This window comes from Pavona decussata, unplaced genomic scaffold, assembly GCF_977016875.1.
Source record: "Pavona decussata unplaced genomic scaffold, jaPavDecu1.1 SCAFFOLD_180, whole genome shotgun sequence".
In the NCBI taxonomy this organism is placed as follows: Eukaryota; Metazoa; Cnidaria; class Anthozoa; order Scleractinia; family Agariciidae; genus Pavona; species Pavona decussata.
Window position 1 is genome coordinate 1,369,668 of NW_028145590.1, and position 23,020 is coordinate 1,392,687.

The following is a 23,020-nucleotide window of genomic DNA, read 5'->3' on the forward strand; positions in this document are numbered from 1 at the left end:
CACGCTTGGTTTATGTCCTTTAACTGGCTTTTTTTGGCGTGTGGACCTCTCAGGAAAACGGGCAATTTTGTGATTGGACCGTTTCGATCCGGACCGCATGACTGTGTTTAGTTCATAAGGCGATTCTTTAATAAATCGCCGCCGGGTTGATTGTAGAATTCAATCGCTAAAGCCACGATTATTTCAGTTATTGCTTGATCTTTTAACAATGGAAGCGAAATTATTGTTTTTCTTGTCATTCGTTCTATCATCTCAGTGTAGTTCAACACTGTCCAGAAAGTACCTCTTTCAATATAAGGTTTCAGGATCAGAAAGCAGTTGTACCACAAGTTTTGTGGAGCACCGTTTGCTTTTGGCAACATTTTGTCACCATTGAATACTTCAAACGGAGAATTGTGTATAGCTGTGGTCATCCAGGGGCATTTAATCCTGCGGTAATAACAAACAAAGAAGCCCATATGGTGTTCGGTAACATGAATAAGGACGCTGGGATCTCGAATGCTGCTGCTGGTGGAAAGAAGAGATCTTCGCCTGAAATTTCAGATTACTTTTCCACAAGGGGACAGCCCCCCTTTTCAGGTAAAGATCGTGTCAGGCAATTACCTCAGGGGCACCCAACGACAGTTTCCTCTCAGATCCTTTGAAGCGCTATTTTAGGCTATCTGGAGTGCCTTTAAAGCTCTATAGGTTTATTTTAGGCAGCGCTATAATATTTTTATCTGTTCGGTCATTGTAGGGGAACTTGAATCTTTTCGAAATTACAAGGGCATTTTTGTCCATTTCCCGAAAACCTACGGTCTTATTTCCTTTCCGAAATTCTCAGCTGACCTTTTTTCGGTACCCGAAACAACATTTTTATCAATCCGAAAACACTAGGCCTTAATTTTCCCATATCACGAAAGTTCGTGGTGAAAATTCCCTTTAGAAAATTGTAGGGGATTAAGGGCCTTCCGAACAGATAATTTACCGAAACGATCCGTTGGGTGCCCCTGATTACCTCCACCAGTGTAGTACAAGCTACAGTGTCCAGGGAAGGACCATCTCCTCCGATTCAACAACGGGTTGAATATTCGTCAGCCAGTCAACCTTTAGGTTTCCGAGTAACGGAGCCGTTCCAACCTGCAAATTTCAGGTTTCCAAAGAAGCTTTGTGGCAAACAGAATCTTTAATTTCAATCAAAGTGGTTTTGAGAATTTCGTTGGCTTCACTATACTGAACAAAACGATTCTGTGTTCTGTTTCATTTGTGTGCAACAAAATGCAAAATTAAATCTGCGCGCTGCCAGAAATAAGGAATTGGCCTTTATTTCCGAAGGGTTTTCAAAATTGAAAAAGGCTTTGACTCAATTCAAGGAGCATCAACTATCTGACTGCCACAAATTGGCCATTGACTACCAAATGAACTTTCCCACAACTTGCGGAAATGTATTGGAAATGTCCAACGATGCAGCGAAATAGATGATGGAGTCTAACCGTATCTGTTTCATCAGAGTTATAGAGTGTTTGCAATATCTTGCCTGGCAAGTACTGGTCATGCAGAGTGACACTGATGACAAATCAAACTTTATTCAGTTGCAAAAGCTAAGAGGAAAAGAGTGACCGGCCTCTGCTTTTAAAATGGCTAGAAAGGGAAAGAAGATAAATACACCTCACACGGGATTCAAAATGAAATTATTTCCATTATGGCAAATTATGTCATCGGTGATTTAGTGTCAGAAATTCGTGGTGGCTTCTTCTCTATCATATGTGACGAAAACACATATATTAGTAACAAGGAACATTTAACTATCTGCATTCGATGGGTGGACGAGCAGTTAGAAGCCCATGAAGATTTCTTCGGATTTTACAACATACCTGACATCGGTGCGGAGACAATAGTTTCAGCTGTAAAAGATGTGTTACTGAAACTACAGTTACCATTAGCGAACTGTAGGGGACAATGCAATGATGGAGCCAGCAACATGCTTGGCCACAGAACTGGCGTTGCGAAGAGAATCAAGGACCTTCCACCGAAGGCTTCTCTAACTCACTATCATGGACATTCCCTAAGTCTAAGTGTGAAGGACACTACAAAAAACTGTACGTTACTATCAGACACTATGGACACTGCAAAAGAAGTCGTTACCCTCGTAAACTTTTCACCAAAGCGAGAAAATCTACTGGGAGAAATAAAAGAAAACCTTGAAGAACCCGAATCTGCAGCCAAGGGCATAATAGGAATTACTAGATGGACAGTGTTCGCGAGCTGTTTTCAGCAAATCCAAGACAATTACGCAGCTCTTCTTCAGGAGTGGATAATTTCCCTTGATGGGAAACTACAGTCCGACATATGTGGACGGATTATTGGGTGCCAAGCGCAAATGAACACTTTCGAGTCCTTCTTTGGGCTGAATTTGGGGCAGCGCCTGTTTTCTCGCACAGATAATTTATCGAAAACCTTACAGCAAACGAGGATGTCAGCTATTAGTGGTAAACGAGTCGCTCATCTTACCAAAGAGGTCCTGTAGAAAATGCGTAGTGATGCAAACTTCAAATCATTTTATGATGCCGTTATACTGAAAAGTAAAAACTACTCTTCCATGACAGGGCCAGTGTTTCCAAGGAAACACGCGCGCCTAGGAGGATTGAAGTGGCACTGGAGAGCCAGCATATCCTGCGACGACACAAGACTATTACAGGCAGATATACTTTGAATCCATTGACTTAATGGTCAATGCTATTGAGCAGCGTTTTGATCCAGCGAGCTTTGCTGCATATGCAAAGATGGAGTCTCTTTTATTTAAGGCCCTCAACTCGTAGGATAACTCCAGAGAGCTACAGTTCATGGAAATATCTTACGCCAATGATGTCGATGTTGAAATGTTTACTGCCCAGCTGGAAATTTTGAAAGTGCTACTGAAGGAAGGTGATTTTTATGTTTTGACAACATCGTAATTAAAATCAAAGAGTTGCCTGACCCAGAAAGAAAAATGATAAACTAAGTCATTTCAGTATGCAAACTTTTATTGGTAAATCCGGCAACAAGTGCATCTGGTGAAAGATCATCTTCCACTGCCCGAAGATTGAAAACATGATATGGCTTCGCTCCACAATGACACAAGAATGATTTAGCAACCTGACGATATTAAACAGTCATAAAGAAAGAATAGAGAGCCTTTTTTTTGTAGATACTACTAACAAATTTGCCCACCGTACCAATAACAGAGAGAGAAATTTTGGTATTTTTAAGGAATCTGTTACACAGTAAATATCAGCCACTTTCTCAGTTTTTTTTTTTTTGGCTTTGTTTTCATTCTGATTGATGCACCAATTATACATTGTTGTGTTGAATGCAGTGGAAGTTAAATCGTTTGAATTCCTGGTTTATTTTAGAGTTGGTGTCAGCAAAGGAGATATCATTGTATGATGGTGAATTAAAAGATCGGAGAAAATAAAGTTATATCAGTTTTTATTAGGTAACAGTATAGTAATTAAGGAATTCCGGCATTGGTTAATTTAAAATGCATTTCTCGGCATTTGAGAGGGGTTAAAATCAAAATTATCCGGGGAAGCATGTCCCCGGATTCCCCCCCCCCCCCCCCCTGTAGTTGGCCCATCTTACTAGTTTGCTTTTCAAACCCCCCTTCCCTCCCCCCACTCGAAAAGTTGCTGAACGGGCCCTGCGTTGAAAGGAAAATTAACAAAAAAATGCCCTCTGTTTCGACCAATCAGCATTCAATAATTTTGCCCTGTATGTTATAACACATTGTTACAGAATGCTGGAGGTTATATTACCTTTGTGGTAGCTTCAACACATGCTTTCTTGAATGCATTAACATGTACGGTGGCCCAACGAAGAACCGACTACGTTGAACAAACACCTGAGATCAAGGAGTTAATGGGAAACATGGATCACGAGAAAGTCTACAGAATAACTGCTAACATTTCATTCCGCCGGAAGCGTCTCACGGTGGGGATACTTTTTTGAAGGAATAATCATAGCAGTCAAGAGAGCCACTATTTTTAAAGTTCTGTCACAAGTAGACGTTAACGATGAAGAACTCCAAACGTTGTTTAAAGGAGTTGGAAGCTTCTTACTCGAAGCCTAACCACAATGAGTGGAGATGTCAATGGTGAACCTAAGAAAGAAACAAAATAAAGATTGTGTACCGGTAGGGCAAAGAAAGCTACGAAGAGAATAAAGGCACCCGCATCGCGCAGATGTCATGACCCCCCTTGCTGACTCCATGCGGCAGAAGAAACACCCCCCAACCGAATTACTTCAAAAGGCACCCAAATAAAACCACATTTAGAATTTGTTTCCAACACCCTTTTTTTAATTGACTCAGTTTATATTGACTTTAACTTACAATACAAGTTGACTAGAAGTCAGCTGGCTTTTGATTAGTTAGTATTTTCACCTTTAACTTAACACGATAATGAAACCCCATGAGCGGCTGCGCTCTAAGAAAGAGCTGTACTCCTTAAATCAGTGACTTCTCGCACAGAATAACTGGGTACTTGTTTCGAAACCAACTGGCCGTCAAAGCGCAGGGTACATCATTCCACATTTTTTCCTGGTGCTCCCATCCTGGACCAGCCTTTCCCATGATGTGGCCACAATCCTCGTTACCTCCTGAGTTGCTTGGATTCCCCCTTGCCCATGTAGTATACCCACCGGCTACTGGAGTGCCATCAATCCAGTACAGCTTATCATCTGCCTGATGTCGCTGGATTCCAATCCAGGCACCACCCCACGTGAGTGTGGCCTGTTTAAACACCAGGTCACCGATGAACTTGTTTTCATCTGCTGAGCTGATTATAGGCAGGTCTGCACCCAGACCTTTGCAAGCTGCTCGAGCAGCACTCCAAGTTTGGGTTGGAGTATCGTCGATGTAGTAACACGATTTTCCATGTCTAACCCAGCCAGTTGGACAACCTGAAAAAGCAAAAAAATTGAAACAAATATACCATGGTCTGTTTGCATTCTGTCTTTCGTTCAGATATGTCTACATAGTCAGAGAATATACATGTTAGAATTTACATAGGTCGACAGTGTAAGTAGGCAAATCTTACATAATTGAAACTATAAAAAAATGCCGCATCAGGAAAGGTTCTGTAAAAGTTCAAAGTTAACTAAGCAACTGAGTTATATATCAACTTCAACGACATTTAATGTTTTATGCTCTTTCCCAGCGATACAAATTGACCTTTTGCTTTACCTTTTTTAGATCCAAACCGAATAACGAAATTAGCTTTCATGTGATTTAATTTGTACCCCTATTGTGAATTAACATTCAAGCTATAATTGTTTTAGCTTCTCTTCAAGGGAATTACTAATTTAGAAAAGCAATTTTATGAAATCATGAATTCAGTCAAACCTCTACTCAGGCAGCTACTCTAGGGAAATGAACAAGGGGTCGTTTAATAAATGTTTTTTTATTTCATGTTTTTTAACTTGATAAAACTACAATTCTCGCACCTATGCACTTTCCAGCCTTTGTTGACAGATCATCCAGCGCCTTTAGGACCTGTTCATTAATCACTTGTTTAATCTCGTCTATCTCCTTCTGCAGATCTTCCCCAAGATCCGCTACGATAGGCGACAGGATGAAGAACATGATGAACACTGTTTCCTTTAAAGCCATCTTTGGTTCTGCGGAACGAGAGTGAGAGAGAGTCCATTTATGCCCAGAAATGCACCTAACCCTGAACTTTATATATAAGACAGACCTTTTTCATACGACTTCATGTTTGACATAATTTTTTGTGTTTTAATAAGAATTTAGGGTTGGGGACACCTTGTGATGTCTATCTTACAGTTCATGCATCTTATAAGCGTGCATTTCTGGACATATCCAAAAAAGTGACATGCTTGTTTATAACCGGAAACTATTTGCATTTTTGAAAACGTGTGAAAGGTATATGGCTCGTGTTATTTGTAGCCTTGTAAACTTTTCAAGTGTGATTATTTTGCCGCACAACAGTTTGCATCACGCTATTTAATTTGGTTACGTGACGTGAATATGCCCCGCCTATAACATGGGAGATTGACAGCCTGTCATAAGTTTTACACTGACGCGTCTTAGTACAAATTTTTTCATTACTGATCAAAGCAACTGAAATTTGTCGTCCAGAACACTTAACAATCAAAAGACTGATTAGAAAACGTGTAAAATGAAAAAAGTTTTGTTACTCTGTAAATCGCATCAATCTGCACGGGAAATTTCACCGCCTGCACTGAAAATTTCAATATTTTGCACTGTTTAGGATAAATTGACATCCTCTTAGCCAATGAAAATGCAGGAACTACTGTATGTAAATTATTACACTGGTTAAAACTCAACGACATAAAAGCCAGCGTCGCAGTTTAACAAGACAAGGAATTTAAATCAGTTCCGCGGAATAGAGGCCTACGTAAACAGCAGCTGAAACTTCTTACCAATGAAACTAAAGAAAATAATTGTTTTCATGTTTAAAATGGACATGAAACAGATGGGACTGTAATGGAGGTTACTCTGGATGGAAACTTTTGCCTATAGGTTTAAATCTGGGGAAACACCACTTCACATAAGAAAAATGCAAAAAATATAGTAATAATTAATCCAATTGAGATAATAGACAGCTTTAATTTTTTTTCATTTCAGTTTTAATTTTAAATATCAATGCGGAAAATGAATGCTATAATGTCGTTTGCCTTGTCTTGTGATTATATTGTCAGAGAAATATTGGTCAGAATCAGCGTATGTTTACATTCGTTCAAATTTCCTGTTAAAAATCCATCAGGGCTATTGTCTTTCTTTGTTTGCTTCCAAACTTTAAGAAATTCGGGATTTAAACTTCTAGTTCAGTCTTGAAACCTCACCCTCAGATCCCCCCCAGGAAGGGACAATATGATAAAATTCATTTTTCCTACGCAGCTTTACATGATTTGAACACGAAAATTGAGGAGGAAATTCCAATTTTTATTTTTCTTAATCAATAAAACATGAGAATAAGACACCCTAACATGCAATCATTAAAAACAAAAGCGAGAAAATTTAAACAAGGATAACGGAACCTTCGACTTGAAGGTGGTACGTGCTTGGATTAGTTCTGTTGTGAAGGATTTTTATTAGTCCGCCGAGATTAACCAAAATAATTCAGAGTTCAAAATATAGGCATTCCTTTCAATACTGGAGATACCACCAGGTACTTTGTTGGTCGAGTTTGTTGGACTGACTTCGGAGGGAAAGAGCGTTCCACCAATGTGAAACCATGTTTGAAGGAACTTAAAATGTCTACTCTAGTATTCTTCAGACAAGGGGGACGACTTTAAGACACGCGAAAAGTTAGAGAAGCGATCGCTGCAAAACTCAAGAATGGGAGATCCGAGAAATTTGAGTACGTATTTTCTGAAAGACCTTTTGCTGTCGTCTGTTCTACAGAAGAGCATATTCAGATAAACACTGTTATATCATCTAGTTATTCAGTAGGTAAAAAGGTTGAGATCATTTAGTACCTTTCAGTTGTATCGCCGTACTTCCACTCAGTCAAGTTAACTCCAAAGCACAAACGGACAGCTCGCTAATTTGAAGTGGAACTGAACTATGTTACTGATCAACCGAATAAAATCAGCTGAAGGAGGGGACAAACCTATCAATCATCGGAGTTTTGCATTTCAATCACACGTGCGTTTCAGTGTAGTTGCTAGAGACAACTGAAGAGCCATCCTTTTTCGAGTCATGGTTGCGTTCGATATAAAACCTCAGAAATTCGGATAAAGTTGTAAATAAAATCTATAGTTTTCGTTAAAAAAATTTTTGCTCAAAATTTCGTTACACAGGAAACCTAATTTCTTTCGTGTCGAAGGGCTGGGTAAATATGTTATTAAAAATGCGAAAAAAGGTCAGCTAGTATTTGGTCAAAAAAACAGCTAATAAAATCAGGAAATAGAATTCCGTTTCCTAAAACGTTTTCCAACTTGATTTTTCAGCTTAAGTATTCGAGCAGATCAATATGTATTTGGGCAAACAGAAGACAGCATTTTAAGTATTTTGTTTAAAATTTTGTCACTAGTGTACCCTTAATTCAATTCAATTTAATTTGGTATTCACACTTACTCGAATGAAATACAATATATTTTACAGTAACAAAAAAATTAAACGTACAGAGCAATTTATTTAAGTGATTTTACCTTCTAGGGAAGAAGTGCGTAGCGGCCAAAGGAGCAAGGCTTTCGTGTTGGCCACTACCGCTGTGCAGTTACAAATAAAATGGGCGAAGTAGAATCTATAACACTGGTTATAGAGCTCTGATAGATAAATTAGGCTTGGGAGAGGAAAATAAGGTATCTAAATGATTGATGGATGAAATGGTAAACAGAATCGACGACTTGGTTCACGGTGCATAATATTGTAAAAAGTTGAATTTTTATAAACACCTTACTTAAAGCGCAAGACTTTAATACATAACAACCGTGAATTTCAAGTTTTTGTATTTCGTTCACTTTGCAGCAGATCTGTATGAACAAGGCCTCAAACTTTTGTTTAAACCATTAGCACGATGAATCTATTAATAATTTCAGTTAGTCTAATACAACTACAGTGTAAATATCGAGAATCAAAATATTGGTTTGTTGTTAAAAGGGCTGTCCTAGATGTGCCGACTTTAAAGAACTTTAGCCGCAGACATGGTTTGAGAAATAAAGCCGCAATGGAAGTTTACGTGTTTTTTTCAAGAAGCTTAAACTTGTCGCTCTTGGTTCCATTAGCACCGATACTATGAAAGATTTTCATAAGTCCTTCATCCGAAAAATCCAGCATGCAGGTATTAAAAGTTTAAAATTTAATTTAATTTCCTAATAAACGCAGCTTTGTTTGCTGCCTTTCTTTATTTGTTTCCTACATTTGAGAATTTGAATATTTGAACGCAGAGTTCGGCTTTTAAACATTTCTTCCGTATCCTCACCAGTAAGAAAAACAAATCATTTTTCGAAAGCGTTTGTTAATTCATTGAAAACTAATTTCCTTTATCAATTACCTTTGAAAATAAACGGGGTTGGAATTATAGAGAAGTTCGGAAATTTAATTAGGAAATGCTAAACGCGCAGCATGCAATAATCGAGTTATGGATGCACGCGGGAGGTTGAATTGCTAGCCAGCTTCTTGAGTGCTTAGCAAACGTCCCAACGCGACAACTGCAAGCTTCAAGTCTAGCATTTCTTAATTAAATTTTCCAACTTCTAAAATTCCAGGACCGTTTACTTTCATAGGTAATTGATAAAGGAAATTCGTTTTCAATGAATTAACAAACGCTTTCGAAAATTGATTGTACGGCTGGTCCGCGGTTGCACAGCTGTTGCGTCTGTTACCATTTCTTTTACAACACATGCTAATCTGCGCGTCTAGTCGACTTTAAGTACATATATACTGGCAAAATCTGACATAAAATGGGATTTATTTCTAAAATTTGTATCTTAATTCTGCTTACAGAGTACACTGTTTCTCATCCTAAAACTCTCAAAGTTATGAACTAACTTTTATTCTATTTAAAATTTAATTACCCCAAAATAGTCAACGCCCTGAAGAATCACTGATAATCGTATTCAAGTCGCGTTCACTTGCCTTGCTGCGATTCAGCAACATTTGAAAAACATTCCTTCAGCAAAAAATGAACGGATGTTGGTAGAATGTTCGAGGCAAAAACCGAATCTGTGTTTGATCGGAGAAAGAAGAACTCTTTCTCTGTAGCATGACAGCCATAGGTATAAAACATGAAGGAACTTCTTCGTAAGGTTTTAATACAGCTTTTAATTGGTTAAATTTTATTGTTTATAACATGATTAGGCTCATCAATAGCAAGAAGAACTGGACAAACGGAGGAACAACTGAACAAACCAGAATCGCAAACGAACGAACGAACAAACGGAAGCCCGAGCGAACGGATAGCCGAATGACCGAGTTAACTATCAAACGTTTCGCCGAGCGCTCGCCGGCAAAAACGAACGAACGAGAAACCTAGTCAACGAACCCGCGAAACTAGATGAACAGCTGAACGACCGAGTGGACAGCTATTTTGTTTGCAGCTCTAAGCGTCTATAAGAATCGATTTTCCTGGCTGTTAAACACAATCCAATCCGTACGCTAGTCCGAAGTGACTACATTGTTGCTGATCAATACATGGAATATATTTCACGTTCAGTAGACAAAGTCAGTATCAATCACTCAAGTTATGCTTATTACGTATCAAGCTTGTGTAGTTTCCACTAACAAAAGCCCCTTCTCGAACAATCAAAACTGGCTTTTATGAAATATCCCAATATTAAATGGAATTCTTTTAAGTTAGCATTTAAATGAAATGTTAGCGAAATTAGGATGCTTAGTATATGCCTCCTTACCGTAAACAAGGGCTGTCCACCTCGAGCATGTTTTGTTGAATTCAGTAAAAGAAAAATTCGTTAATACGATATGGTTTCCAGTTTAATCCAACGTCTTGTTCTTTCTCAGATTAATATATCCCAGACATCATTGGTTTTTATCAGAACATTGCATAGACGCAAGGTTTGATAAGAGATCGCCTGTGTGGCAGTGTAGACGTATTTCTAAGATACCAGTGATATTTCGAAAAATGTGCATCCTTCTCGTGACTCTAGCTAGTGAAAGTCTAAGATAATTTTTCCCAATTTCAATCTGGTTGGATGGACTCTGAGTAAATGTAAATGGTCTCTTTAGCCAAAGAAACATATTTTTAACGACAACTCAACGACATAAAGGCCAGCGTCGCAGTTTAACAAGGCGAGGAATTCAGGAATTTTCCGTGGTAGGGGCCTATCTAAACAGCAATTGTAACTTCTTACCAATGAAACTAAAGAAAATGTTTGTTTTTATGTTTAAAATGGACCTGTAAACAGATGGGATTGTAATGGAGGTTACTCTGGATGAAACTTTTGCCGATAGGTTTAACTCTGGGGAAACACTACTTCAGTTAAGAAAAATACAAATAATATAGTAATAATTAATCCAATTGAGATAATATAAAGCTTTGTTTTTCATTTCAATTTTAATTTCAATATCAAGGCGGAAAATGAATGCTATAATTTCGTTCGCCTTGTCTTGTGACTATATTGTCAGAGAAATATTGGTCAGAATGAGCGTATGTTTACATTCGTTCAAATTTCCTGATAAAAGTTCATCAGGGCTGATGTCTTTCTTTGTTTGCTTCCAAAATTTAAGAAATTTGGGATTTGAACTTCTAGTTCAGTCTTGAAACCTCGCCCTCAGATCAACCCCAGGAAGGGACAATATGATAAAATTCATTTTTCGAACTCAGCTATGAATGATTTGAACACGAAAATTCCAATTTCTATTTTTGTTAATCAATCAAACATGAAAATAAGACACCCTAATATGCAGAATTAAAAACAAAAGCTAGAAAAATTAAACAAAGATATCTGAACCTTCAACTTGTAGGTGGTACGTGCTTGGATTAGTTCTTTTGTGACGGATATTAATTAGTCCGCCGAGTTTAACCAAAATAATTCAGAGTTTAAAATATAGGCATTCCTTTCAATACTGGAGATACCACCGGGTACTTTCTTGGTCGAGTTTGTTGGACTGACTTTGGAGGGATAGGGAAAGACTCCGCGCTCCACCAATGTGAAATCATGTTTGAAGGAACTTAAAATGTCTACTCTAGTATTCTTTAGACAAAGAGGACGACTTTAAGCGGGCACGCGAAAAGTTAGAGAAGCGACCGCTGCAAAACTCAAGAATGCGAGATCCGAGAAATTTGAGTACGTATTTTCTGAAAGACCTTTTGCTGTCATCTGTTCTACAGAAGAGCATATTCAGATAAACACTGTTTATCTCATCTAGTAAGTTAAGTTAAAAGGTTGAGATCGTTCAGTACCTTTCAGTTGTATCACCGTACTTCCACTCGGTCAAGTCAGCTCCAAAGCACAAACGGACAGTTCGCTAATTTGAAGTGGAACTGAACTATGTTACTGATCAACCGAATAAAATCAGCTGAAGGAGGGGACAAATCTTTCAATCATTCGAGTCTTGCATTTTAATCACACGTGCATTTTAGTGTAGTTGCTAGTGACAACTGAACAGCCATGCTTTTCCGAGTCATGGTTGCGTTTGAGCTAAAGCCTCAGAAATTCGGATAGAGCTATAAATAGAATCTACAGTTTTCGTTGAAAAACTTTTTGCTCAAAATTTCGTTACACGGGAAACCTAATTTCTTTCGTTTTGAAGGGCTGGGTAAATATGTTATTAAAAATGCGAAAAAAGGTCAGCTACCATTTGGTAAAACAAACAGCTAATAAATTCAGGAAATAGAATTCCGTTTCCTAAAGTATAAGTATTCGAGCAGATCAATATGTAATGGGCACACAGAAGACAGCATTTTAAGTATATCGTTTAAATTTTGTTCTGGTGAACCCTTAATTCAATTCAATTCAATTCAATTCAATTTGTTATTCACACTTACTCGAATGAAATACAATATATTTTACAGCAAGAAAAAAATTAAACATACAGAGCAATTAATTTAAGTGATTTTACCCTCTAGGGAAGAAGTGCGTAGTGGCCAAAGGAGCAAGGCTTTCGTGTTGGCCACTACCTCTGTGCAGTTACAAATAAAATGGGCGAAGTAGAATTTATAACACTGGTTATAGAGCTCTGCTAGTTAAATTAGGCTTGGAAGAGGAAAATAAGGTATCTAAATGATTGATGGATGAAATGGAAAACAGAATCGACGGCTTGGTTCACGGTGCTTAATATTGTAAAAGCGGAAGACTATTATAATACATAACAACCGTGAATTTCAAGTTTTTGTATTTTGATCACGTGCACTTTGCAGCAGATCTGTATGAAACGTCAAACTTTTGTTTAAACCATTAGCACGATGAATCTATAATTTTATTTAGTCTAATACAAGTACAGTGTAAATATCGAGCATCAAAATATTGGTTTGTTTTTAAAAGGGCTGTCCTAGATGTGCCGACTTTAAAGAGCTTTGGCCGCAGACATAGTTTGAGAAATATAGCCACAATGGAAGTTTATGTGTTTTTTCAAGAAGCTTAAACTTGTGGCTCTTGGTTCTATTAAGCGCCGAAACTATGAAAGATTTTGATAAGATTTTCATCCGAAATAATCCAGCATGCAGGTATTACAATGTTTAAAATTTAATTTGATCAGCTAATAAACGCATCTTTTTTTGCTTCCTTATGAATATTTGAGTATTTGAACGCAGAGTTCTTTTCTTCTGTATCCTCACCAGGAAGATCAGGCTAGAAAAAAAAATCGTTTTCGAAAACGTTTGTTAATTCATTGAAAACTAATTTCCTTTATCAATTACCTTTGAAAATAAACGGTCTTGGAATTATAGAGAAGTTCGAAAATTTAATTAAGAAATTCCAAACGCTCGGGAGGTTGAATTGGAACTGAGCTGCTTGATCATGAGTTCTTAGCAAACCTCCCAACTCGACAACTGGAAGCTGCACGTCTAGCATTTCTTAATTAAATTTTCCAACTTCTAAAATTCCAGGACATTACTTTCATAGGTTATTGATAAAGGAACTTCGTTTTCAATGAATTAACAAACGCTTTCGAAAATTGATTGCATGGCTGGTTCGTGGTTACACGGCTGTGGAGTTTACCATTTCTTTAATAACACATGCTAATCAGGAAGGGTTCTTTTTAATTGGGATAATTATATCGTTCACGCGTCTAGTCCACTTTAAGTACTTATATGCTGGCAAAATCTGACACAAAATGGAATTTATTTCTGAAATTTCTATCTTAATTCTGCTTTCAGAGTACACTGTTTTTCATCCTAAAACTCTCAAAGTCAATTATTATTTTAAAATAGTACGATAGGGGAAAAAAATTCACGAGAGCAGAATAAGCTCATACTGACGTGCGCATTTCAATAAGAAAGGTTTCCCGAAAAAATTACAACACAACAATAAATCAGTCTGAAAGAAGAGCTATGAACTAACTTTTGTTCTATTTAAAATTTATAATTACCCCAAAATAGTAAACGCACTGAACAATCACTGATAATCGTACTCAAGTCTCGTTCACTTGCCTTGCAGCGATTCAGCAACATTTGAAGAACATTCCTTCATCAAAAATTGAACGGATGTTGGTAAAATATTAGAGGCAAAAACTGAACGGAGTTTTCAAACGGCTTCAACGCCATTCAACATTTTCGAGAACAGGGGAAATGTTGAATCGATGTTGAGTGAAAGCTATAAGCACTTTTAAAATTAATTCAACGCCCTTTTAACAAGCTTTCAACATCTTTTTTACCTTACACTGAGAAAACCCTCAGCACTGACCTTCGTCAACACAGCCAACTCTTAAACACAATCTGATCTGTATACGCTAGTCCGAAGTGGCTAGATTGTTGCTGATCAATACATGGAATATATTTAACGTTCGCAGTAGACAAAGTCAGTATCAATCACTCAAGTTATGCTTATTACGTATCATCCGTTCCGTGTAGTTGCCACTAACAATGGCCCCTTCTCGAACAATCAATACCGGCTTTTAGGAAATATCCCAATATTAAATGGAATACGAAACGGGCTTTAAGAATACGTTCTCTCTGCTGTCGTTTTTTAATTATTACCGTTTCGTCGAATGCAATAAAAGGAAAATTTGTTTATGCGATGTTGTTTTCAGTTTAATTCAACGTCTCGTTCTTTCTCATAAATATATCCTAGACATCATTGGTTTTTATCAGAGCATTTCTTAGATGCAAGGTGTGATAAGAGATCTCCTGTGTGGCAGTGTAGATGTATTTCTAAGGTACCAGTCATATTTCGAAAAATGTGCATTCCCTTCATGACTCTAGCTAGTTAAAGTCTATGATAATTTTTAACCTTACTTTAAGTCAGACGGAAAAAGTATCTTAGACGGATACAAGGGACGAGGAAAAAGTCAAAACTGGCGAGAAAAAAATTCAATTAAGACCTCCACCTATGCATACACAATCGCCAGAACAACTATTAATTTAAGCTATGACCTTCCTACTTTTCTTCGTCGATTTTTTCCCTGTCTGTTTCGAACTTTTCCCCGTCTCCACTTTTTACTCATGAGTCGCTGAAGATGGTTACAAATGTACGAAATATTTTTTAATTAGAGCCCAGCGACCAAAGTAACATAGGCTCTCAAGTTGTCCACTGCCATTTTCAAGTAGATAGAGGATACAATACCGTAAGTTATACAGCACTTGAGAGGGGTAACGAAAGTAGTTGAAGAAGACACCCATTAATCGAGGGGGTGGCGGTTCGGTTGAGATGACCGCCAAAGCCGAGGTGATTGCTGCCTTTTGAGCCAGTTGATGCTACGGTTGACTGAATTACTGAAAAGACTTCCGTAAGAGAACGCATGGAAGAGTATCAGCGGCGGTCATTGAATGCGGGAACTGAGGGTAAAGTCATCAATTTTTTTCTTAGCAGCACAAACACTGCAATAATTTAGGTATAGCTATGTATGTTGCCTTCGAGTATTTCAGATCCGTCTGAGAGCTTTTGTTCATACAGAATTGTTGTTTTGATAGAGAAATCAATGCTGCACGTGGACTATGTTAAGTGACATACTGGCAGTGCTGCACAGTCGACCAGCCGCTGAGAGATAAACCACTCAAAACGGCTTTCGAGAGTTACGAGAAGCCATGAAAACACAGCAAAACACATCACATGAGCTTCTTTAGACTTGATTGTAATTTTTGTAGGTTTTGGAAGGAATATTGTTGTTTAATTTTCGCCGTACAAATTCTTGGAGGCCTGTGCTTTCGAGATTCCTCGGCCCCATACCCCGCAGCGTGTCGCTGGAAGATGCCAGGCCACTAAGGCAATTTGGCCAGGTTACGTAGCATTTTCGGAAAGAATTAGTACATTTCTTGTTTCAGACTCCTTTATTACCGCCGTAAAAATGCCGATGGAAAATCTGGAAGAAGAGGGTTTGCCAAAGAATCCTAACCTTGAACTAGCAGCCTGGCGTTTCACTATTAACAATCCTGAAGGGAAAGACAAGGAAGATGCGAAAAAAAGGCTTTTGGAAACAATCAAAGAAAACGGTATGTGTGGAACACGAGAAAAATTGTGCTTTGTCATTTCAACGAACATGTTGAAATTATTTGTTATAGAAATATCCATAGATAGCGTTTGAAATGAAGAGATTTTAATCAAAGAAGTTATAACTTAGGGGGATTTCACTATAAGTTTTCTGATGAATAAGCTTGCGTTTAATTAATTTAATTAAAGCCACAATCCTCTTGTCTCCATGTGATTACATGATGTAGTTGTACCCTTTTGAAATTAATTTGTTTTATTTCACCTTTTGAGCATTAGCTTTTGCCCAACAAATGATGTCACTACTTAATGCAAAATACGGGACGTGAGAGTGAAGGAAAAAATCACCAAAGATAAAATGTTGTATTATCAACAGTGTTAAGGGCAGTTTTCAAGTAAGTGTCGTAACACTGTAACCAATGTTAGGGTGCGTTCCTTTGGGAAAATGAGAATCTGGATTTTTGATCCAAGATCACTTGGATCATGTTGCATCAAAGGAACCAATGAATCCTTACCCAGAGGGAATTCGTCAGTTCCTTTGATACACCGTGATCCGAGTGATCTTGGATCAAAAATCTGGATTCGGATTCTCCCAAAGAAACGCACCCTTAATGTAATTCTTCTGGTGAATTACAACAGATGGAAACAGTTCAGTGAACACAAAGCAAACAGATGTAACTGTTGCCAAGCATGGGAAAATGTGTTCTAGCAAGCCACATTTTGGTTTAATTGCTTGTCATTCGTTGAAAAGGTGGCACAAATTTTGCTAACCGTTCACAGAGTGTAATAAAATAAAACCAAAGCAAATGTGAATTTGCTTTGGCACTCAATTGAAAATTGTACTAATCAGGTTCTCCCAACTAATACCACAACAAATATGTTAAAACAGTAAGAAAATTGGGTTTAACCAAGGACCTTTATCCCGTAGATATGGCTCCATTCTATGAGGAGCTGTGCGCCGAGCTCAAGTGGGCAGTAGATAAAGCTTTGCTGGCAAAAATGCAGGCAAATAACGAGGAAAAGTTCAAGCAACTTGATGAGACTTTCAAAGATGCAGAGGAAAATTTAGGCGAGACAGAGATCAGAGATGCTCTGTATGCTAAGGCGGAATATCTCTGCAAGATTGGTGAAAAGGTACAGACTGTGACAATCTTCGGTTTAGACTTTTTAAATAACAGGGCTCTTCCATGCTTTTTAGTTTCTTTACTGTATTAAAAGGTAATAAATGTAAATGTTTCATGGGAGACAAAAAAAATTTTCATTTGAACATTTGCTAATGGTTTACAAGGCTTTAGGATTTTATGCAAAGGCTCAGCACAGCATACAATCTACACTGCAGTTAACAGGACCGAGGGCAAGTACTGTACATGTACTGCTTACATGTAGTAGCTTTCGTTTTAAACAGTCACACTAAAGGATTTTCATCCACAGACTCAAAAAGTTAGAATCATCTGGTACAGCATAATAAAGAGCACCACAGGAAAGTACTGCTCAGCAGCTTTCATTTGAATGGTCACACTTTAGAATTTCGTCAATATTTTGACAAGTTTGGATTACCTTCCACAGCATGATAAACAGCACTACTGGAACATGCTGTTGAGTACATGCAACCTCGTTCCCAGGGTCTCTCCTCTTCATGTCCCTCTCTCGCTCCATGGGACGTGAAGAGGGAGGAGAGACCTTGGAAACAAGGTTGGAGTACATGTACACACTGACAGAGTCAAAACTTAGTACTGGTCACCAAGTACAGTATGTACACACTATTGCAAATAAACAGTACTCAAGAAAGTATGAAAGTATAAGCTACACTTTTCATGTAGGATTTTAGGATTATATGACTGAGAACTTTCCTATCAAATGAGACTGTTTATTTTGTTAAAAGTTATCCCAAGTACCGATTTATTTGCAGAAGTTTAAAAGCATGTTGGGCATTTTTTTAAAATTTTGTTTATTAATAATGTTTGTACACTAACCCTTTGTTTATTTTAATGGGTTGGTTTGATTTCAACTGGAGTTTACCAACTAAATAGATACAGAAAAAAGAAAAAAAAGAATGTAGATTTGAAGGTTGGTGATAACAAGAATCAAAATGCCATTATTAATATTAACCTACCACAATTTTGTACTAAATTCCAGGAGAAAGCTCTGAGTGTTTTCCGCCTTGCCTATGACAAAGCAGTTGCTCTTGGTTACAAGTTGGACATAATTTTCTATCAGATTCGCATCGGATTGTTTTATCTGGACAATGACTTGATCACACGAAATATAGATAAAGCCAAAACGTAAGTAGTCGGTTGTACCATAACGTTATGGTTTAAATTTTCCTAAATTCTGGTGCTGTTGATAGGTTTAGAGACTGTGAGACAGTTAATACAAATTTTAATTTTTAAATTATTACAGTCAAAACAATCACAATACAAATACATTGTTATGGCCACAGTGCTTAATGACGGTGCCTACTTTTGTTACTGTGCATGCGTTCTGGGTATCTCGAGATACTCGGGTTTTCTATGAGTGGTGCCTACTAATACAGGGATATTTTTGTGTGGTTTAAACCTATGCGGAGAAAGCAGAACTCAGCAAATGCTCTTGGTATCCAAAAAGAAAATTGGGGGTAACCATGCATTTTTCAGAGATGACGCTTCAATTTGGAAAAAAACGCTATATACATTGCTTTGTATTTTACTGTCTTTAGAATAAATGTGATTGAATAATTATTATAATTGTTGCTTGATTATCTCTAAGAAATGCGTAGTGACCCTAATTTTCCTTTTGGATTTCAATCGCCGTTGGTAAGATCTGCTTTCTCTGCATAGTCATAAACCACACAAAAATATTTCCTTATTAGTAGGCACCATCCTTAATTCAACTAACGGTATACTTTTTTTTTTCCGGAACAGTCTTATAGAAGAGGGAGGTGACTGGGATCGCCGTAACAGACTCAAAGTGTACCAGGGAATTTACTTCTTATCCATCCGTGACTTCAAGTCTGCTGCAAATAACTTCCTGGATAGCATATCAACTTTTACATCATACGAGCTAATGGATTACAAGACGTTTGTCATGTATACTGTACTTGCAAGCATGATTGCTCTAGAGCGAGTTGACCTCAGGACCAAGGTGGGTCACAGCGTACATCTACATGTACATCGACTTTTCCTTTACTTGGTGGAGGCAAAAGGGGTCATTGAGTCACATTTCACAGAAAATAAAGTGTCAGTTATTTCACCTAGTGCAGTCCACAGTGTACAGTGTTATCATTAGTAGCTCCAGGGCAAGGCTGTTGCCAATAATATGTAAGAAATTTGAAGAGAGCCACAAGACCAAAAGTCTAGAGGTTAGGAGCCAACATGTAAAGTGTTAGGTGCTGCTGCAAAAAATTTAGGCACCAGAGTATTTCTTGGGCGCCCCAGGCTACAGGACTCCTGTTAGGCAACAGCCTTGCACTCAGTTGTCTATTATACAGCGTATTATTTTAACTTACATTTTAATTTTAGAAATCAAACAGTGCCTCAAATGATACATGTAGCTTTTGTTATAAATTAATTTGTTTGTAGTTTATACTCTGTATAATGTTGATAGACAACTCCTGTTTTGGAAAATCCACACAATAATTAGTATAAATGATATAATATAACAATATAATTATTATATTATTTATTATATTATTCTTTTTTTAGGTTGTGAATGGTGCTGAAATTCTAGAAGTTCTTCATCATCTGCCAGTTGCAAGCCAGTTCCTGTTGTCCCTTTACAATTGCCACTACGCTGAGTTCTTTCATGCCCTAGGTGAGGAAACTCTTAACCCTTGCAGTTAATTACACAAATTACTTGTACATGTGCAGCACTGTACACTGCTGAAACATCTTCCAATGGCATTGTTTTAAGCTGTTTTAAGCTGAAAACAATAATTTTAAAATCTTGAACCTAGTTTAATGGCCTTAGCTGCCATGAGTCTCCTGTAGCTCAGTGGTAGAGCATCCGAACTAGTAATCAGAAGGTCTTAGGTTCGACTCCTAATAGGAACACTTGGATTTTTTTCCGCGTATGTCTGTGTCATTTACTGATTTAAAATACACCATTTTCAATAATTTTAAAATAGCTGGCAGATCTAACAAAGAAATCAATAAGTAAAGTTAACTTAGAACTGTCAATATTGATAGGTTCAAAAAGTGACGTTAGTACGTCATTCTTCCAAGGAGGATTTTGATCCCTTTGGTTTTGCTGGATGTGTTCCATTTTCCTGGTAAAAAGTGTTAGTCCTCAGAGGCTTCAAAGGCTCAGCCATTGCTACTCCTTAGTAGAATAGGGTAGAGTGGAGTGATGTGGGGGGGGGGGGGGGGCGTGGGGTGGGATGGGGTGGAGTGTGGAGTGGGGTGGGAGTGGAGTCAGGAGTGGTGTGGCGTGGGGGTGGGGGTGATGATAGGATGGTGTGCAGTGGGGATGGAATGTGGAGTGCTGTCGAGTGGGGTGGGGGTGGAGTGATATGTTAGAGTGGTGACTAGACCATGTGCTTATCATGGGCAATTTCTCTCTGCTGTCTTGAGAGGTATCCGTGTTGAATCACATCTTAATGACAGCCATGTTTAGTTTTAATGTGTTTTTTTTTCTCTTCCTAATGCAGCAAAAGTTGAGGATTTTCTGAAACAGGATAGGCTGATGTCTCCTCACTGTAGGTATTATATCAGGGAGATGAGAATTCATGCCTACACACAACTGCTAGAGTCGTACCGCAGCCTAACATTGCAATACATGGCTAACGCATTTGGAGTTAGTGAGGAGTTCATTGACAAGTAAGTACAATGTTATTTATTGGAAAACGGTTTAATTTCACTTTCCGATCACCATTTTGAGTTCCAAGGGGTTCTCATGAATAGATGAGTTTGGTGGGGACAGTTGATCCATTCCCCAGGCTAGGAGGTCATCATCAGCGCCAGCTATTGTAATTGATAATTAACATTTATTATAATTAATAATCATTTCTTCTTTTGTTGTTATTTGCAGAGAACTTTCACGGTTCATAGCAGCAGGAAGATTAAACTGTAAAATAGATAAAGTTGGAGGAGTTGTTGAAACCAACAGGTGCGCTTACTATTAGAACTTTATTACTCATGTAAAGAAGTATTAATAAGAAGTGTGACTCTACAACTGTTTTCTACATTTAAAAGATGTTAGGAAGGGGTGCATGAAATAAGGCCCTACAGGCTGTAAGTGACCTTTGATGTACAGTCAAGTTCTCCGAAAGTTCATTTCACAAGCAAATACAAGGCAATGTGGAAGAAGTCACTTACAGGGGAGCAGGGCGATTTAGACATTTTCTGCATCTCATGACCCGTACATTTGATCAAGTTAGTATTGCCAGGGAAATTTATACTTTGATCAGTATTGCATCTAAATCAGCGTTCTCTTAATTTGCAGACCTGACCACAAGAACTGGCAGTACCAGGTATGATCTCAGATGAAAACATTAAATTGTGTCGATTTGTTTGTACTCTCTTAGTTTGTGAACTAAGTTTTAATGTACGAGACACCCAAGAAAGTTACTTGGGGTTCTCAAGTCGGGATTTGACTATTGCATAGCTCATCAGATGATCTTACAGTAGAACTGATGGTCAAAGGTGATCTTAACTTCTTGCAGTACTGGGAACAAATTTTGAAAATAAACATGGCAATTTTGCTTATAATAATTATTTACTAACATCAGTGTAATTATCAAGTCAAAGCCTGTTTAATAACAGACACCATTTTCATAATCTCTTTAATGAAGGGCTAACGCTTGAAGCATGAGCTCTTGAGTCTCTTTACTGTGGCCAAATTACGTATACCTCCTTTATCAACTCTGTTGATAAAGCCAAACATTCATTTCTACTCCCCCGCTGACACAGCACGGCAGTTGCTATAGAAACAAAGTCAATGCTCTTATCCACAAATCCCTGTGAATTATGGACACCTTTTCCTGTCCCAGTGATGTCTTTACTGGTTTTGACTGTAATAAATTAAAGTACTTTGCACTTCTTAAGGATCTTTTTTAATTTTGCTCATTTCATTTTTCTATTTAGGCCACCATAAAACAGGGTGATCTGCTTCTAAACAGAATCCAGAAACTCAGTCGAGTAATAAAGATGTAGTAGAGATGACTCTCCTCCACATACTTTTGTTGCACAGTTTCAAGATGAAAGGATTATACGGATGAAGTTATTTAAGCTTTTGTAAACAGTTCATTCAAATGCAATGTAGACCTTTTCTGTATCAAAAATAAAGCCATTCTCTGTATGTAATATCATTTTCTAATTTGTGTCTTTCTGTCGTACTGCAGTTTTGCACTTTCCTCCATGGCTACCTGCCTTCACAAAACCCCATTCGAACTCCAATACAAACTCTGTATTTACACATTCCTGTACGCGGCTGTGGACACTTTCAGGGGTTACGATTTAGACTTGCCCTTTGCTTTTAAGCTCCTGTAAGCAGACACCCAAAAGGAAATGCCATTAGCCAGAGAATCTTATGTTGATCAATCAAGATTACATCGCTGTTCATCACAATAATTATTTTAAAGTGCATTAATTTCAGTTATTGCCATTATTGTTGCGGCAGATGAGAGCCTATTCAAACTCTACGGTAGCCTGTCCTTCATGGCAAATGCAAAATCATGATGTAAAACTGGGGTTTTCAAAGCGTAAAGACTGGGTTTTGCTGATCTCAAATTGCACCCTACAACAGCAATTCAACTGGGGCAAAAGAGAAGTAAATACACAAACAGTTTTGGGTGCTACTGTTAGTATTTTCTGCATCACCACCATCACCAAAGGAAACATACTGACCCTGTCTGTTTTAATGGTAGCTTTTATTATTAATTTAATTTAAATTTACCAATTGAAAATGATTGAACATTTTCAACTGGTGATTAAAGTTAAAATCGATGCTTGTATGTATACCAACCTTTCTAATACTACTTAAAAATTATTCAACTGCA

The 23,020-nt window shown here is 37.8% G+C and overlaps 2 protein-coding genes and 1 pseudogene across 4 annotated transcripts in view; 2 read left to right on the forward strand and 1 right to left on the reverse strand.

Moving 5' to 3' along the window:
• Positions 1-11,996, reverse strand: part of LOC146463161 (perlucin-like protein) — a 30,931-nt gene extending 18,935 nt beyond the window's left edge. Inside the window, exons 1-3 of one of the 3 annotated variants that reach the window (XM_085084868.1) lie at positions 11,868-11,996; positions 5,461-5,634; positions 4,296-4,917 (exon numbers count right to left, since the gene is read on the reverse strand). In XM_085084868.1, coding sequence (XP_084940994.1) covers positions 4,463-4,917; positions 5,461-5,626 — 621 coding nt within the window. In that variant the 5' untranslated portion in view covers positions 5,627-5,634; positions 11,868-11,996 and the 3' untranslated portion in view covers positions 4,296-4,462. Of the gene's footprint in view, positions 1-4,295; positions 4,918-5,460; positions 5,635-7,479; positions 7,609-11,867 lie in introns of those variants that run through there. The other 2 variants (XM_085084869.1, XM_085084870.1) reach the window with 2 other exon arrangements.
• Positions 1,518-3,474, forward strand: LOC146463163 (zinc finger MYM-type protein 1-like; annotated as a pseudogene).
• A 3,838-nt stretch (positions 11,997-15,834) lies between the features above and the next one.
• Positions 15,835-22,325, forward strand: LOC146463164 (26S proteasome non-ATPase regulatory subunit 6-like). The gene is made up of 9 exons (XM_085084874.1): positions 15,835-16,052; positions 16,976-17,181; positions 18,184-18,329; positions 18,948-19,167; positions 19,728-19,836; positions 20,672-20,840; positions 21,052-21,129; positions 21,466-21,493; positions 22,107-22,325. Exons 1-9 carry the CDS (start codon positions 15,908-15,910, stop codon positions 22,173-22,175), a joined length of 1,170 nt encoding a protein of 389 aa, XP_084941000.1. The 5' UTR covers positions 15,835-15,907; the 3' UTR covers positions 22,176-22,325.
• Positions 22,326-23,020: the final 695 nt, after the last annotated feature.

What these genes read in the sequence shown, in the direction of transcription:
- LOC146463164 (XM_085084874.1), top strand. Translation starts at nt 15,908, where the DNA reads ATGCCGATGGAAAATCTGGAAGAAGAGGGTTTGCCAAAGAATCCTAAC. An exon ending in TCTGCAAGATTGGTGAAAAG is followed by an intron (nt 17,182 to 18,183) that starts GTACAGACTGTG and finishes ACTAAATTCCAG; the next exon opens with GAGAAAGCTCTGAGTGTTTT. An exon ending in TGAGTTCTTTCATGCCCTAG is followed by an intron (nt 19,837 to 20,671) that starts GTGAGGAAACTC and finishes TTCCTAATGCAG; the next exon opens with CAAAAGTTGAGGATTTTCTG.